Source organism: Sinocyclocheilus anshuiensis, unplaced genomic scaffold, assembly GCF_001515605.1.
Source record: "Sinocyclocheilus anshuiensis isolate Anshui unplaced genomic scaffold, SAMN03320099.WGS_v1.1 scaffold566, whole genome shotgun sequence".
Classification (NCBI taxonomy): domain Eukaryota; kingdom Metazoa; phylum Chordata; class Actinopteri; order Cypriniformes; family Cyprinidae; genus Sinocyclocheilus; species Sinocyclocheilus anshuiensis.
In genome coordinates, this window is record NW_015542410.1 from 197560 (window position 1) to 214547 (window position 16988).

A 16988-nucleotide genomic window follows, 5' to 3' on the forward strand; every position below is an offset into this window, starting at 1 on the left:
GGCGTCTCCTCGCGTTAAACGCTCTCCGTCAAATCAGCACTGCTGCTGGAAAATATTCTGTGCCAGCATGCAATCATAAATCAAGTTACTTAATGCACCTAAACACGTTATTGAATTTGAAATGGCCACGTTTTTCAATTTCAAGATAGATTTCATAAATTGCCCCTGGAGAACTTTACAGATTAATTGATGTTATAAATGCACCAGTTTTGAGAGGGTCAGTCATCGCTTCTCAAAGCAAACAGCAGAAATGTTCAGGTGTTTCACCACCAAGGCCCTGCTGGTTTGCAAAGAGAGTCAGATCTGTACACAGCAGCCATAAAATGCTTTTTGCAACGTTTATGTATTTGCTGTCCCTGAGTATTGTTTGGCCAAGATTCAAATCTTGATCTCCCACACGCTTACCAAAATCTTTAACCTTTAAGATAATTCAACCAGGCACAGTTGGTAACCAAACAGTTAATGGTAGGCATTGACTTCCACAGCATTGAAAATTATACTATAGAAGTCAATGGCTACCATCAACTGTTTGTTTACTAACATTCTTAAAAATATCTTCTTTTGTGTTCAACAGAAGAAAAAAAAACTCATACAGGATAGGAACAAGTAAATGATAACCGAATTTAAATTTTTTGAGTGAACTGTCACTTTAATATCTCTAAATGCATCAATATACTCATGGCGAAGTTCTTTTTGTTCTTCAATTAGGGGTAAAAAGAAGTTTGTAACACCTGAGCAGCGGTTCACTGTTAAGCCCAAAGTATACTTCTCTTTTTAAGCATACAAGAGGGACAGCCTACAGTGCGCGTGACGCGAATTTTGTAATCAGAATAGTACACGCGTACTGTATGCGCACCACACAATTTTTGTAACCGTGTGTACTTTGTACGTGCAGGTCGCACATGCGCATTAAAATAGTTTTACAGTAATCAGTTGTTCAACAAGGTGGCAACACTCTCCCAGGCTGTTTCACAGTAGAAAACGAAATTAAACAGACAACACTTGTGAGCAAGAGGGTATGGGATAGCCCAGCTTTGGTTTAAAAGAGTTCAAAAATATTTGTAATCGGTCATAACTTATGGGGAAAAATAGAGCAGACACTGGATATGGATGAAGCTTTAAAGAGCGCCTGCGTTGAAAGGCTACCTGTTCGACTCTCCGGATACACTAGCATATACTTTGGGCTTTAACAAGCATCCTGATGCCACCCATTTTGATGATTATGTAAAAATGTGCTGCGCGTTTTCCTATCAATAACAAAATAAACACAGAACAGAAATGTCAGCGGTGAGAAAACAGCAGCCAAGAAAGCATCTGATCATAGCGATGTGGATATGTTTGCACCAGCTTTGCGATTCGCCCTCAGGTTACGTCACACCAGTTATTTATATAGCACCTTATACAATAGATTGCTTTTAAGCAGGCAGCTTTGCAGTTTTAAACATGAAAAACAGTGTCACTATTATTTTCAATTAGAATTACAACTTCAGTTTCTGCTATAAAGCAGCTATCTGTTGTGTCCTTTACTCGCACATGACTTTACTCTTTATTCTACTTTTTAAATATTTCATTATAATATTTTGAGAACAAATCAGAATTATGAAAATGAAGTTGTAGAATTATAAAATTAACATTAAATTAATATTATTTGAACAAAAATGTAGTTTTTTTTTTCTGTTTTGTTCTTTCTCCTAAATAAATATAAATTTCTACATCTACAGTTTCCAGATACTATTAATAACGCTAAAGAGCACTGATCTGTATAATCATAGAATTTCTTCTGCAATTTTTACGTTGCACTAAAATGCTGTTACACCTCTCACTGATCTTTTCACTGTGGCACTAAAAAGGGAAGCCTCTGTTATTGTGGGAGACTCTTCTCATCCTCTGTATAGTTCTTTTCAGCTACTTCCATCCAGCAGACGGTATAAAGTGCCTTTGGTAAAAAGGGCCAAGTATAAGAAGACGTTTATTCCACCTGCCATTGGTATTTTAAATAGGATCTTAAAATTATTTTTTTTTTATGTATTGTTTTAGTTGTGATTTTGTGATGTAATGTAGTTTGTTGTTGTGAGGACTATTTGTGCTGTTTGTGTGTTGAGCCTTTTGTCTGAAGACAATTTTCTACCCCACTGGGGATAGACAATAAAGCTTTTGAAATTGAAATGTAAACATTTTTGCAATCAGGATTCTTGGCTTTACACATCTAAATCCAGTAACTTTCCAAACTTTCGTTTTTACGAAATCTTTCCAAACTCTACTGTTAATATTATGAGAACATAAACCGAATTTCTGTCTAGTTCATTCTCCTAAATAAATTCAGTTTACTAAATCACCACTGCATATATACTATATTGCTAATTCATATACATATAAACTAGTAATAATTCAGAACGGATCCAGATAATCATGACTTTTCTAGTGATATTGGGATAGTTTTTTCTTCTTTCTCTCTCAAATATTTCTACTTTCAGGCAATATTGAGCTTTTAATCTCATAATTTTTTTTTAAATGGCACCTGTAGTACGTCATTTTGGTTTATTTTTGATGCTTTGCTTTACCCATCTAAATCCGGTAACTTTCCAGACCCACACGAAAGCCATACTGTCATCCGTTGCTGCTTCTCTTAAGGTTTTTTCCCAACTTTTTGGGACTGCGTCTGTCAGCGTTGGTGGTCAGTCAGTCTCTTAGTAAAAACAAGGGGCTCGTCGTCCCTCAGGACTTTCACTGCCGTCCATCTGACAGACGTACAGGTGCTGTATCGCCCAGCCATGCTCCCATATGCCGAGATCGGCCTGGTCAACCAGACACATCCATAAACGTCTGAAATATCAAACACACTTTCCTAATAGACCCTCTCTGCTTGTACAGGGACCAGGGACTCCGACCGCAAGCCCTGCAGTCGATGCGCCACATCCGTAACCCTTCCTTCAGCTGTTTAAGGCATTATCAGAGCCTGGGTCTAATATCTCTGCTTTTAATAACCGTCCCTTTTAGGTGGCTGTTTGCTTTCACTAACTGTCGTGGGGAAACTTGGCTGCCACCGTATCAGTCATTTCGAAATCATCGCTGCGCTGTAAATGTGCTGTTTGTTTGGGATCTGTCGACAGGAACATCTTTGGATGTCGGCATCACGATTAGACACTCGCCGTGTCGACCCGCCTGGGAGTCTCCGTAGATAAGTTGAATGAAAGTGAAGTGGTTTGCAAAATAAAGCAGATGGACTCGTCTTGATCTGTCTGCTCGTGGGCGGCCAAGTGTGCTGTTTGACCCTGATTGAGACACAGAGGATATTAGTGAAGAGGATTGTGCAGAACCTGTGCAAGCATGGCTCTTAATGGTATTATTTTTGTTTGTTGTTGTCTCATACTTTTAGATATGCTGTTATTTGTAAATGCTACTGCTTCTGTTAGCTTTCAATATACGGTTTTATCCTGATTAAAGTTTTAATACAGTACGGCTACAGCGTCCATCTATAACGCTTCTCATAGCTATGTGAAAATAAGTGTATAAATGGAACACTTCATTGTTTAAACTGAGCTGATGATCTGAATGAGAGAGAGAGAGAGAGAGAGATGCAGAGCAGGGGGATGCGAGGAACAGTATTAAGAACCGCTGCTTTAGAACATTGATTTTGAAACTTGTGAATCCATTAGAATCATTAGAAGACAGAATCGCGATTCATATATGGATAGATTTTTACGTGCACCCCTAGTTTTCTTTCTCTTCTCTAAAGCAGCCCCCTTTGTTGCATGTTCCCGGGGGTGGGGTTTATCAGGGTTTGTGATGTCACAAACCCGGGAAGTAACTCGTTGTAGTCCCTACCAGCCGTTTTTGTAGGCATTAAACTGCCAGAAATTTAAAAGACGATATCTCCATTTGCATTGAACTTTCAGCACCGCAACTTTGCAGATATTGTTTATGATCAAACAGCAACATTACACACTAACGTTAAAAAAGTGAAATCACAATCAACCACCCCTTTAATGTATTGTTTTATTCATTTTATTCCTTTTTTATTTATAAATTAATCCATTCATTTTATTCAATTTGTTTATTAATTTGTTCATTCATTTATTCAGTCATTTACATTCTTTTATTCATTGAGTTTATTGATTGTTTTTTTATTCTATTTTATTATTCTTTTATTAATCCCTGAATTTTATTATTTTATCCATTTATGCATTTATTTTATTTGCCTGCTCTTTTGTTCATTATATATTTATTTTTATTAATTTTTTAAAGTTATTTTTATAATTTGTATTTTACTTATTTTCATTAGTTTTATTCTTGTGTATTGAATATTGTATTATTATAATGTGTATTGTATTATTCTTTAAGGTTTTGGCTTATTTATTTAATTAATTTTTATGTATTATTTTATTCAAGTTAATTTAAATTTCTTTTTTATTTGATAATTTGAATGATTAATTTTACTTTATTTTATCCATTCATGTATTTATTTAATTTACTTTTATTCATTATCATTTGTTAATAAATTATTTATTTGTGCATTCTTTTATTTATCCAGTATATTTATTTACTTAAGTATTTTATAGTTTTTATTCTTTTATTCATTGATTTACGTTTACTGTTTTTTACATTTATTGATTTATTTTATTCATTTTATTTATTTACCTATTATTTTATTCAGTATTTATTTTTAATCATTATTAATTTAATCATAATTATCTTATTCTTTTTTATAAGTTGTTTTTTCTATTATTTATTCTTCTATTCAAGTTATTGATTTATTTTTCTGTTTGTTTATTTACTCATTCTTTTATTCATTCAGTTACTTTTATTTATTTTGTCTGGAGAAATCACTGATGTCACTGACATTATTTATTTACTTATATTTTAATGGTTAACTAACTTTGTTTTATTTATTCTATTATTCTTTAATTCAAGTCATTCAATTGTTTATTATTATTTCATCATCACTGATGTTTGTAGGTCGTGGTTAGCATCGTTACATACAGCCAAGTTAAGTTTAATGCATCTTAAAAACAAATTATCAAGCTCATTGCTGGTGAATATGACCTGGTACAGGACAAAAAAAAGAGGGTGATAACTTGCAGTTTTCTGCCAGCCAGACTGGCCCCAAATAGTTGCTTGAAAGATGAGTCGCAGATGTTTAAGGGCAAATAGTGTGACACAGTCCTCCGATTGAAAGCAGACTCTTCTTTTTAACTCTTTTCGAGAATACATATATATATTTTCCCCCGCGCTTCCAGGATTCGTTCAGGCAGCCGAGTGGGAATGCTTCACTACCAGGCATGCGGTTCCCACTCCAAAAACAACTTCCATTCAGTGCTCCCGAGTGACAGCATGCTGGTGGGATGCTTTGCGCTCTGGCTTTGAGCGCCGGAGCCAAACGAGAAATGCGGAAAGAAGAGTAGAGGAGAAGAAAAATGAAAAAGTTGCTGAAGCTGCAGTAATGCAACGATTCTGCACCTTCATTAAGCGGCTCGGTCTTCTGCCACGATGGATTATGGCTCATCCTGACTCACACACGCAAGCCTGACCTGAATCACTCTTACTGACACTGGGAGGATGCAACTTTCTCCCATGAGCCCATTCTGCTCGACTTCAAACACCAATCGGCCTGTAGGCCTGACTCACTTTGGCAGCGCGGCCGATCGGTGACGTCGCATTCTCAGCAAGCATATAATTTCCATTCTGTGGAAAGACGTCGTGTCCTGTGTCATTATTCCCGTGTGTTTTGCCCCTGTTAGAGATCGACGTTTTCTGTTTTGTGTCAGGAGGCAGTTCTCTGTGGCTTGGAGCCGGCCGCTGGAAATGGGCATTTGAATGCTTTGATGCATTTGGTAGCAATGAGGCTGTCTCCTCTTTCCTTCTGTCTAGACGGCTTCAGGTTGTTGTCAGCTTTTAAGAAAGTGACTGTGAGTAATTTTGTTCATTTCAGTGCAAGTAGTGGTGGGTTCCCTCATGATGTAATGCCCTGTCAGACAGACCAACGGGGTGTTTTGGGAACCTGGTGGGAATGTAGCAGTAAAATTGAAAAGACATTCGTATTTAGAAAGAAAAGTGTTTATTTGTGTGATTTTTGTGTCTGTATATGTACATATATTTATATTTCTATTCAATTTAAATTAGTTATTTTAAATTAAATACATTTTTTACAAATATTAAACGCATGTATATTCATATACACATAAAAAAAATTCTCATTTATATATATACAGTGGGTACGGAAAGTATTCAGACCCCCTTAAATTTTTCACTCTTTGTTATATTGCAGCCATTTGCTAAAATCATTTAAGTTCATTTTTTTTCCTCATTAATGTACACACAGCACCCCATATTGACAGAAAAACACAGAATCGTTGACATTTTTGCAGTATATATAGGTCTATTCATTCAAAAAATAAATAAACGAAATAAATAGAAATGTGTGTGTGTGTATATATATATATATTAGTGCAGGGCAATGATTAAAATTTTTAATCACAATTAATCGCATGATTTTCTGCGATTAATCGCATTAACAAAATTCAATAATGAATTCAAAAGTAGTGTATTGTGCACTTTTTTCATTTAAAAGTACTGCTATATGAACAAAAATGCATTTGCCACTGCCAGGGCATTAATGTTTTAAAATATTCGAGTCCAGAGCCTCGATCATAACATTATAACAGGCACCTTCCGAGTAGAGACCTGCACTATCGCGGGTGTATCACTATCTGTAAAGCAATATATTGTGAGAGGGTCGTGTGTTACCGCGTCCCAAACAACTCAAGATAATAAATCACAAAGTTAACAAAACGATGCACTCCACTGTGCTGAGCGAGAGCGCTTCTCTGCTGTCTTCACGTGCTATCGGAAACTTCCTGTTTCCTACTTATGAAGTCGTGAGTGCTTCATGTGAGCGCTGCTGCAGTCTTAGGCCCACCCAAATGCGCTTATGAAGTCTATCTACTCTGTCTACACTCTATCTACAATCTCAATTAGGAGTGTCAATGGTCCATTTGAGAGATAGGTGGCGGTAATGCATTTATAAGTCTGCGATCCACCGTCAAGCAAGAAGATGACGACGCGTTACGCGCCTGCTGAAGAAGGAGACGCGAACGCGCTCAGGACAGTTCTGACATTGCAGTAAATCGCGCTGCTGAGCGCTCTCGCTCAGCACAGTGGAGTGCATCGTTTTGTTTACTTTGTGGTTTATTATCTTGAGTCGTTTGGGACACGGTAAAAAACGATATAAATACTGTTCAGTTTCTTGCACAGACCGATCGTTTCGTGTCTTTACACATCAATGTATCGTCACGAGCTGCAGGTTTTAATTTGGTTTTGTTTGTGTATGTTTTTTTGACTCAAAAAAACATACAAAGCCGTGATTCCCATCCACTGACATTATATGACTGACAGATGGTTTGAGTTAAAAATCTTCGTTTGTGTTCTACTGAAGAAACAAAGTCACCTACATCTTGGATGCCCTGGGGGTAAGCAGTTATACATCAAATTTTAATTTTTGGGTGAACTATCCCTTTAACATGGCATCTAGACGCGATGCTCACGTTCGAGACGCTGCAAGAGACGCGAGCGCAATGGTCATACACGTGCTTCTAGCGCTGAATACACATGTGGTATGTTTTTAAGTGGAAAGTATTAACAGGAAAAAAAAACACGAAATAATTGACATGGGAAAGTTACGTCGGTTAGAGATTCTGAATTTGAGTTTCGATTACTTTTAGATTAATAGTCCAGCCCTACTATAAGCCTGATTTTCCCTTTTGTGCCACTTCCTAATCCTCATGTCGTTTTTCCCCACCATAACTTGTCCCTTCACTATTCGTATCAACAGATGTTTCAGGAACTCTTCAGCCTCAGACAAATCCTCTCCATAATCTCCTGCTCATTTCCATTCGTTCCACTGCATTTTTATGCACTATCACACCATATACGACCACACGGATCTGTTTTGCGAAGTCTTGGAAAATATACCATCACTTCAAACACGGCGTATCTGCTCTGGTTTACCCGTGCATGAGGTAAACTCCAGACTAGTTTAAATACACATTCTCCTTTATTCAAACAAACAGTACTTGCTGAATCATTTTGAACAGTGTTTGTTTTGCCATATTATTTCGATCTCGACCTCATTACGAAAGATGAAGTCACAACTTTCGCAAATTCCATGCTGCAATTCCAAGGATGTTCCCGCAGCCAAGGAATTCCGCCACCGTGAGGCAAAGGTCAATGGTGTCGAGGAGCGGAAAATGTGAGGCGTTCTCTTGAAAGACAGACCTGCGGATTTTCCTTCAGCTCTTCTGACAGCACCACCAACTTTATTTTTACCCACAGCTCTTATGGATATCACGGCGAGAACTGCCTCTTTTACTCTGTTATTATTGGGGTTTTTGAGGACTCCTGACCTGTTTTGATGGATTAACCTGTCATGCATCTGCCACCGCGCATCTTGTGTGTGCCACTTTGGCCTGTGAACCCGAGCAGCCCAGCAGAGAGCCGCGTCCTTTCCAAAGCAGGACCGCCTGCCTGAGTCGTCCGTTTAATTATCAGATACATTCAATCATTCACTGCTAGAGCTCTCAGAAACCTGCGTCTGCATGCTGACTGACACCAAACTTACTGCTTCTCTGCCTTCTTAAAGGAATAGCTCATGGAAATGTGCTGTTGCTTTAAACAGAGCAAGAAAAGCACCATAAAAGTAGCCCAAATGACTTATCTGCAATATTTCAAGTCTTCTGCTGGATTATTATAGTAAACTAAAACCAAAACTGAATCCATCCATAAATAATATTTATACAGTATTTATATTTATATCCAAAACTGAATCCATCCCTAATTAATATTTATACAGTATTTTATTTTTATTTATATCCAAAACTGAATCCATCCGTAATTAGTAATTATACAGTATTTTTATTGGTGAATTTATATTTGTGTAGATTATTTTATTAGTCAATTGTATATTTTATATTAATGAACTGTATCGTGTATTTTATTCATATCGGTTTTATTTATAATCTTTTTTTTTTAATAAGACATTAATATTTAGTTTTTTTAAACTGTAGATTATAAACTATAATCCTTCATGTACTAAAATAATAAAAACTGAAAAAGAAATTTATAAAATATATGTAGACATTGTTTAAAAACATTAATAAAAATTGTAAAACAAAAAAGTGTGTATTTATAATTTGTGTATTTATATTTAAAAAAAAATTTAAAGTAAAAAATTTAAAAACTCAAATTAAAAAGAAAATACAAACTAAAAATGTTCATAATATTTTTTACATTTTAACAGTGATACTAAAATAATACTTGTTTTCTGGAGTCATATGATAGTTAAAAAAATTATTTTAAAGGGGTCATATGATGCGATTTCAAGTTTTCCTTTCTCTTTGGAGTGTTACAAGCTGTTCGTGAATAGATAAGATCCCTGAAGTTGCAAAGACTAAAGTCGCAAAACCAAAGAGATATTCTTTATCAAAGTTAAGACTCTGCCACGCCCCCCTAAAACGGCTCGTTCTAACACGCCCCCACATATCTAGGTCACTATGTGGGAATATTTGCATAATGCGCCCAAATGTGCACGCAAAGAAAGAAGGCGTGGTTTCAGTAACCGCAGTTAGTGTTGAAGCAGCCATGTCAGAGAGACGCTGTGTGTTTCTAGGCGAAAGCAAAAGCACATAATGATCTTTAAAAAAGCATCATATGACCCCTTTAAAAGATTTTATTCACAGTTTTTGCTTTTATCCCAGCCCTAAAGTCTCAGTCATTTCCATTTTTGCATGAACAACTGTGTTAATGTGTGGTTGCGAAGGAAAGGAGCATGCTAAACAGTTTGTACATGCTTCTAGTTTGTATTTTATACATTAGTATAATAGAGAAATGTCAAATCAGGTTTAATCACCAAAAGTACCAAAGCAATCAGTGTGTGTTTTTCTTGGGAATCAACCCCCATGATCTGTCGCCAGCATTGGGCTTGGAGTAGTAGAGCTGTTTCATTAAGGCAAACTTCAGTGTTCAGGTTTGCATCATTAGTTCACAAAACATTGGTGCATTTCCGCATTTTTAATGAGCTCTGCTTCTCAGCGAGGTCCATGGCTCTCTCAGTGTGGCCTAATTCTCCAGCTCTCCAGGGTCTCTCAGGCCCCGTTACAAGTGTCCCTCATGAAAATCTGGGAGGTCATGTTCACTCTGTGGCCTGTGAAACGTGTGAAAGCATGGGGCACCTTTGTGAGACGTGGGCCCACTCTGTTTGATGTTGTCATGTAAAGAATCTGTTTCATGGGTAAGGCATCCTAGCAGAGATGTCGTAAAGCGCAAAACATTAAGTCATTACAATCTGCACTTCCTTTTTTATTATTATTTAAAAAATTTTAAAAAACATGTTAAGACCCTCTTTTTTGAAGGCCATGTATGTATATTGGAGTCATTTATATATACTACATATAATCAGCAAGTATACAGTGGGTACGGAAAGTATTCAGACCCCCTTAAATTTTTCACTCTTTGTTATATTGCAGCCATTTGCTAAAATCATTTAAGTTAATTTTTTTTCCTCATTAATGTACACACAGCACCCCATATTGACAGGAAAACACAGAATTGTTGACATTTTTGCAGATTTATTAAAAAAGAAAAACTGAAATATCACATGGTCCTAAGTATTCAGACCCTTTGCTCAGTATTTAGTAGAAGCACCCTTTTGATCTAATACAGCCATGAGTCTTTTTGGGAAAGATGCAACAAGTTTTTCACATGTTTGTTTGTTGATTTATTTATTTAAAGATTTTATAATGATAAATAATTATTTAAATAATCATTTTAAGTAGTGTACTATTAGAAATTGATTCTTTAAACTATATATTCATGCATGCTTTTTGAAATTAATGGCCACACCTACTTGTGTAAATAAGAGATGCAATAAATGGCCAAAAAACCAAGGCTGAAGCAGTTTGCTTTAGTGTATGAATGTTAAAAGTGATGTATAAATGGAGTTTTAGGTAATGAATTTGGTTAGATGCTAATGATTAGATGGTAACATTGCATGAAGAAGCTGATAGGTATGTATATGGGGTTGGTAATATGAAGACGCAGTTTTATGAAGTAGAATTAAATCCCAATAGTGGCCTACAATTGCACTGCATACTCTAAAGTATGTACTTCCCATCAGCAGTGAAGTATGTACTTTCAGTGCGTAGGTGAAGTATGTGAATTGAGATTCAGCCAGAGCTTTTTTCAAAGCTGATAAATGTCACGAAGACCGTCCTCTAAAGCTCTGCGCATATATTTCTGGATTGACAGTCTGATTTCTCAGGTGGTTTGTGTAGAGGGAATTTTTTCCACTTGTCTCTGGGAGTTTAATGATGTGGTGTGGAAATATCCGGCGTAGAGGTGCAGGCTGCCAGCAGCGAGGTTTCTGACCATCTTTCCTCGAAGCTTCTGTCAAAAACGCACACACGATCAGCAGTCAATCTCCCATCTCGCCGTCCCCACCGCAATCTAAACAGGAAGTTGATAAGAGCGTGCGGTAACGGGCAGATTCTGGACTGACTGACACTTAATAAAGGCAGCGTTCAGCAGCTCAATTTAAAACAGGTGAGCTGTGCGTGTAATGTTTTTGTGTCCAGTTCTCTTGGACCGTCCCACTGAGAGAGCCCTGTTGACCTTGCAAGCACAAGCACCCTTTCTTCTGATCTTGCAATCTGTAGTGTTCAAATACAACAATTGTATTGTGCATAATTCATAACACCGATTTGCAGCAAAAAAGCACCCATTATTTCCGGCATTGTGAGCGACAGCAACTGTTGCTCATTTGCATAAAGCTGAGCTCTTGAAGTTCAATGCAAATGACCAGTGATGTGATCCGATAGACAGCTGTCTGTGTGAACGAGGCTTAGAGAAAATATTTTTCATAATTTATAAATATTTTTTCACCATAACTAAGACAATAGAGGCAGGAAAAATTGTATTCCTGTAAAACAGGAATTATAATTGTAAATAATTGTATCAATAATAATCATATCCCAGCCTGATATGTTCAATGTTCAGTACAATGTTCCTGTGGTTCAGTGGTAGAGCATTGTGTTAGCAGTGCAAAAGGTCGTGGGTTCGATTCCCAGGGAACACACATACTGGTAAAAAAATGTATAGCCTGAATGCACTGTAAGTCGCTTTGGATAAAACTGTCTGCTAAATGCATAAATTAAAATTAAATTAAATATGTTGCGGTTAAATCAATTCCCAACCTACATTTTATCCCACTGAATATTTTTTCCATTATATTAATATAATACCATTATATTACTGTACATTATCTTATATTACATTATCTTTTTTATTTTATATTATATTAAATATAATTCAAAAATATTGTATTATATTTTAATATAATATTTAGTATATTTTATTACTTGCTTAAGATTCTGCACTATTTCTAGGTCCCTAATCATAAATGATTTTTCCCCCCATTTTTTTAAATATATTTTTTTCTTGTATTATATTAATATTCATTATTTTCTGCTGAATATTCTAATATGAAGATATATTCCACTGTTTTATTTGTTATTCATTTGTTGCAACAAAATCTGTCTTTCAAAAAAAGCTGCCTTCCATTTTCTTGTTTTTCTCTGTTATATTGATATATTTAATCATAATATTGCATATGTATGCGAGTATGTGTATATTACTGTTTTACTGTTTTTTTATTGCATACTGCATTTTTTATCAAATATATGCAGCCTTGATAAGCATAAGAGGGAAAAAAAGCAAATACATAATACAAATTTTAAAAAATTAAAAAAACTTTTGACCAGTAGCGTATAATATTACTGTATATTGTGTAATTTAAAATGTAAAATATGATTTTATTAAATTATATTTAATATATTATATATTTTTATGTGCTTACATATGATTCCTCATGATTTTAAATCACTAATAATAAATATTTAACTTCAGTTGAAAAGTTGGAAGTCATTTGGTTGTGCAGTAGTTGGTTTCGCACTGTTTAAATGCCTAAAATACTAGTTGTCTCAATGCTTAGAAGCACTGTAAGGGTCCCTAATTCTTCCTTTTTGAAAACTGTGTGAAGGTCCAGTGACAATCTGTGACGCCTTCACACAGGAAGTATCAGATTAGCAAATCTTACTTTCCTTCTGTCTTTCTTTAGCCGTTTTGGCACTGATTCCTTCAAGTTGGCAAGGATGCCAGTCGCGCCAGACAACACAAGCACTTCAGTCGGCCAGACATCAGGATTACTGTAAATATGTTTCGTAGACATTTAGATTACATTACAATCAGATGTCTGTGAGGTAGTCGGCATTAGCCAATCAGATGCGAGCCTTTGAAGATGAGTGGCGTGTGGGCGTGGCCTCCGCAGCTGCTGTCGGCTGTGTGTGAAAGCGTGACAGCGCTGCCCACTCAGACCTAATTGGATATGGTAGGGGTGTTTTTATAGAAATCACTCACAGGTGTAGGACTCGCTTTAAAGTGGTGCTCGCAACCTCTGAGAACTTTCAGCTGTCTGCCGTTACCAGTGTGTGTTTGTGCGAGCGAGCGAGACTGTGTGTGTGCGCGTCTTTCCCAGACAAAGAAATCTCTATTTTCAGACCAAAGCTCTGCTTGGTTTATTAGCAGTCCTAGCGGTGTGATGTTCTTGTGGCGTACTGTAAAGTGGGCGGGTTAGTGAGCTTGAATAAAGAGCGGACGGTTTTCTGCACCTGCAGAACTGAGGCCTTCCTGACGCACAGCTGTAACCCGACCGTGACTGCTAGTAAAGGAGGTCGAGGGAATGACAGAGCTGTTCAGTGTGACTAGCAGAACTAGTCTACTAGGGCTGGCAATCAGCTGATGGTACAATGATGTATTGATATCTGGATCACAATATGATAATTTTGTGGTTATACAAAACTTTTGTTTTACTCACTCACTTCTGATTCATCAGTTTTATGTGACTTAACTGCTTTACACATTGATTTGCTGAGTGTTTGAATGATTTACTCTGTAACTGAGTGTTTTAGTTTTCTAATATTTTTGCTTTTTATATTGTTTTCTATAATATGTAATACTTTATATTTATGCTTCAGTACTATTTACACGTCACTAATCATGTATTTATTTTTTAAAACTTTTTCATTTCATTTTTTCTGTATTATATCAATATAATTTTATATTAAATATGTATTAATATTTTATGTACATTATATTAAATATTATATTAGACAATACAGAGTACACATAAAATGTGTATGTATGTGTGTGTGTGTATATATATATATATATATATATATATAAATAACACTTATGTCTAAAATATTTAATATATTAATTATATTAAATTATAATAATTGTGATTATATTTGTTTACAATTCTGCACATTCCAAGTCACTGATAAATATTTCTTTACATTTTTCCAACTTCATATGTGTGATTAATATTTTTTAAACAATTTACACAATTTAAAAAATATATTTTATGCATATTTTTTATGTTTGCTTACATATGTCAATATATTTGTTGCATTTTTTTTCAACTACAATTTTCTTTTTATTCATCTTTATTATATTATATAATTATATCAATATAATGTTCTATATTTATTATATTCTATAATATTATTAATATTTAATTTAATGTTTTATTTTATATGTTTGCTTGTGGTTCTGCATCTCTAGGTCACTAATCTAAAAAAAATTCTGTTTTTCTTTGTTTTCTCTCCAAAATCATTAATGTTTTTTTTACTAATTTTAAATGTGAACTCATTAAGTCTTTTATTAGAATCAAAGCAGGTGATAAAATAGACTTGAAAATAGTGAGACAATTCTTTTTCTCAGTGATTATATAACAGACGACATACATCAGGTAATTATAATTAATCAATCAATCCACAGACTCCACTTAAATATCAAGAATAAATAATGGGAACAATAATACATCAGGCAAACATGACATTACATTTTTAAATAAAACACTTTCAGTGTGATCTTGTCAAATACTTTTAGTCTAGATTTTAATCTTTTCCCATTCAGAGTAGACAGAAGCAGAAGAAATTGCTGCATACGGGCATGTCCAAGATTGACACAAATTTTGGCTTGCTTTAATACTAATTAGTCTTAATCTGCAGGTACTAGAGAAATGCAAAATATTCAGTGGTGTTGATCTGCTCTATCTAAATTTGATGAGTTTCCCTGTTGGTCTTTATCACTTTCTCTGTTCGTTCACAGGACATCCGTAACACCGTCGGCAACATCCCTATGGAGTGGTACAAGGATTATCCCCACATCGGATACGATCTGGAAGGCAAGAAGATCTTTAAACCAATCAGAAACAAAGATGAGCTGGATGAGTTTCTCGACAAGATGGAGAATCCCGATTACTGGTGAGGAGCATCTGGAACATCCATTTAAACTCATTCAACCCCTGTAATTGTTTAACGCTCATTCTGTCTGTCATTACTAGGCGCACCGTCCAAGACAAGATGACGGGGGCTGATATCCGTCTGTCGGATGAGCAGGTGGACCTCGTGCACCGTCTGCAGCAGGGAAAGTTCGGTGACGTCAACTTCAACGAATACGAGGTATTCCGATCTGGTTTTCCGCTCTGTTGGTGTTGGAATCGACATAGATCCGACAGTAACAGAATTTGTCACCTCAACATCTGCAGTCTGGTCTGTGAAAACCTCTTAAAACGGGCTTCTAGATAATAACCCCAGCGCACGATGAGGAAAAAGTGAAGCTCGTCGAATTACTCCTCTCGTTTGCGAAGCCACACGAAGCCCAGCCCGAGTCTGCGCTCACCGCCGACAAATGAAGTAACGAAACATTAACACGAGCGCAATTAGCCATCTTAAGAAAAACACCGCAGCCCTGTCTGACCTCCACAGGAGGTAATGAGTCTGGATGGTGTCATGGCCACCGTTTAGCCACTTTGACTTTACAAGCATCAGCGCTAATTGCGCATCGCTGTCTTTTCTGGCGCAAACAGGAAGTGAGTCAGTCCACAGTTGGTCTGTCTGTGATCAGTTAGTCGACCTCAGACAGGCTTTAAAGAGTGCGAGCATGAAAAAGCCACCTGTCATCTGACTGCGACTCGCTGTGTCTGGTTGATTAGCCCAGATGTTCTCATTTTCACAATGCCGAATTAAACGGAACACAAATAAACTGTTAGGTTTTTCTCACTTTATATATGCATTGGTATATTAAAATAAATAATATAATAGTAGGTCTTCTAGTCATTATATTGACTTTTATATTAATAAAGATTGCACAGCAATTTACTGTTATATTAGACAAGTGCATGTACTGTATAAAGCGTACAATTTTGTTTGTTTGGTTATTTACATTTAAATCATTCAGAATATTTTTTTTTTCCAAAGCAACTTACAAATGAGGACAATAGAAGCCATCAAACCAACAAAGGAGCAACAATATATTATAAGTGCTGTGAAAAGTTCCGGTTAGTCTAACAGTACTCGTAGCAAGTTTATATATATATATATATAATAAATAAATAAAAATAAATAATAGAATAGAATAAAGCTAGTGCTGGAGGGTCAAGTTAATAAATAAAAAGAAAAACAAGTAGATAGAATAGAAATAGAATATAGAGTGCTAGTGTTAGTTTAATAAATTAAATAATATTGATAATACATGTAATTAATTCAACTTATCTAAACAAAAAGTAAACATTATGTAATGTGTGTGTATATATATATACAGTATATAATTATATACAGTATATGTATGTGTATATATCTATATAACAAATTTTTTTACAATTTTCAGAAATCATGATTTTTCATTGTGCATTCAAATTAAGTAAGGAATAATTGACTCCGGGCCGTTGAATTATTAGAAAAATAATGCACACCCGAGGTGGTGATGCGGCCACGATGCAAAGCGGAGTGGTGTGCATTATTTTTCAAATAATTCAACGGCCCGGAGTCAATTATTCCGCTTATACTACGGTTACCACACCTCAAGACCTCGATCAG

General features: G+C 35.7%; 1 protein-coding gene across 1 annotated transcript in view; it reads left to right on the plus strand.

The window, feature by feature from the left end:
- bop1 (BOP1 ribosomal biogenesis factor) overlaps nt 1-16988 on the plus strand; it is a 95458-nt gene that overhangs the window by 49976 nt on the left and 28494 nt on the right. The window contains exons 4-5 of the mRNA XM_016492613.1: nt 15220-15374; nt 15455-15572. Of these exons, the coding sequence (XP_016348099.1) occupies nt 15220-15374; nt 15455-15572 (273 nt within the window). The remainder of the gene's footprint in view (nt 1-15219; nt 15375-15454; nt 15573-16988) is intronic.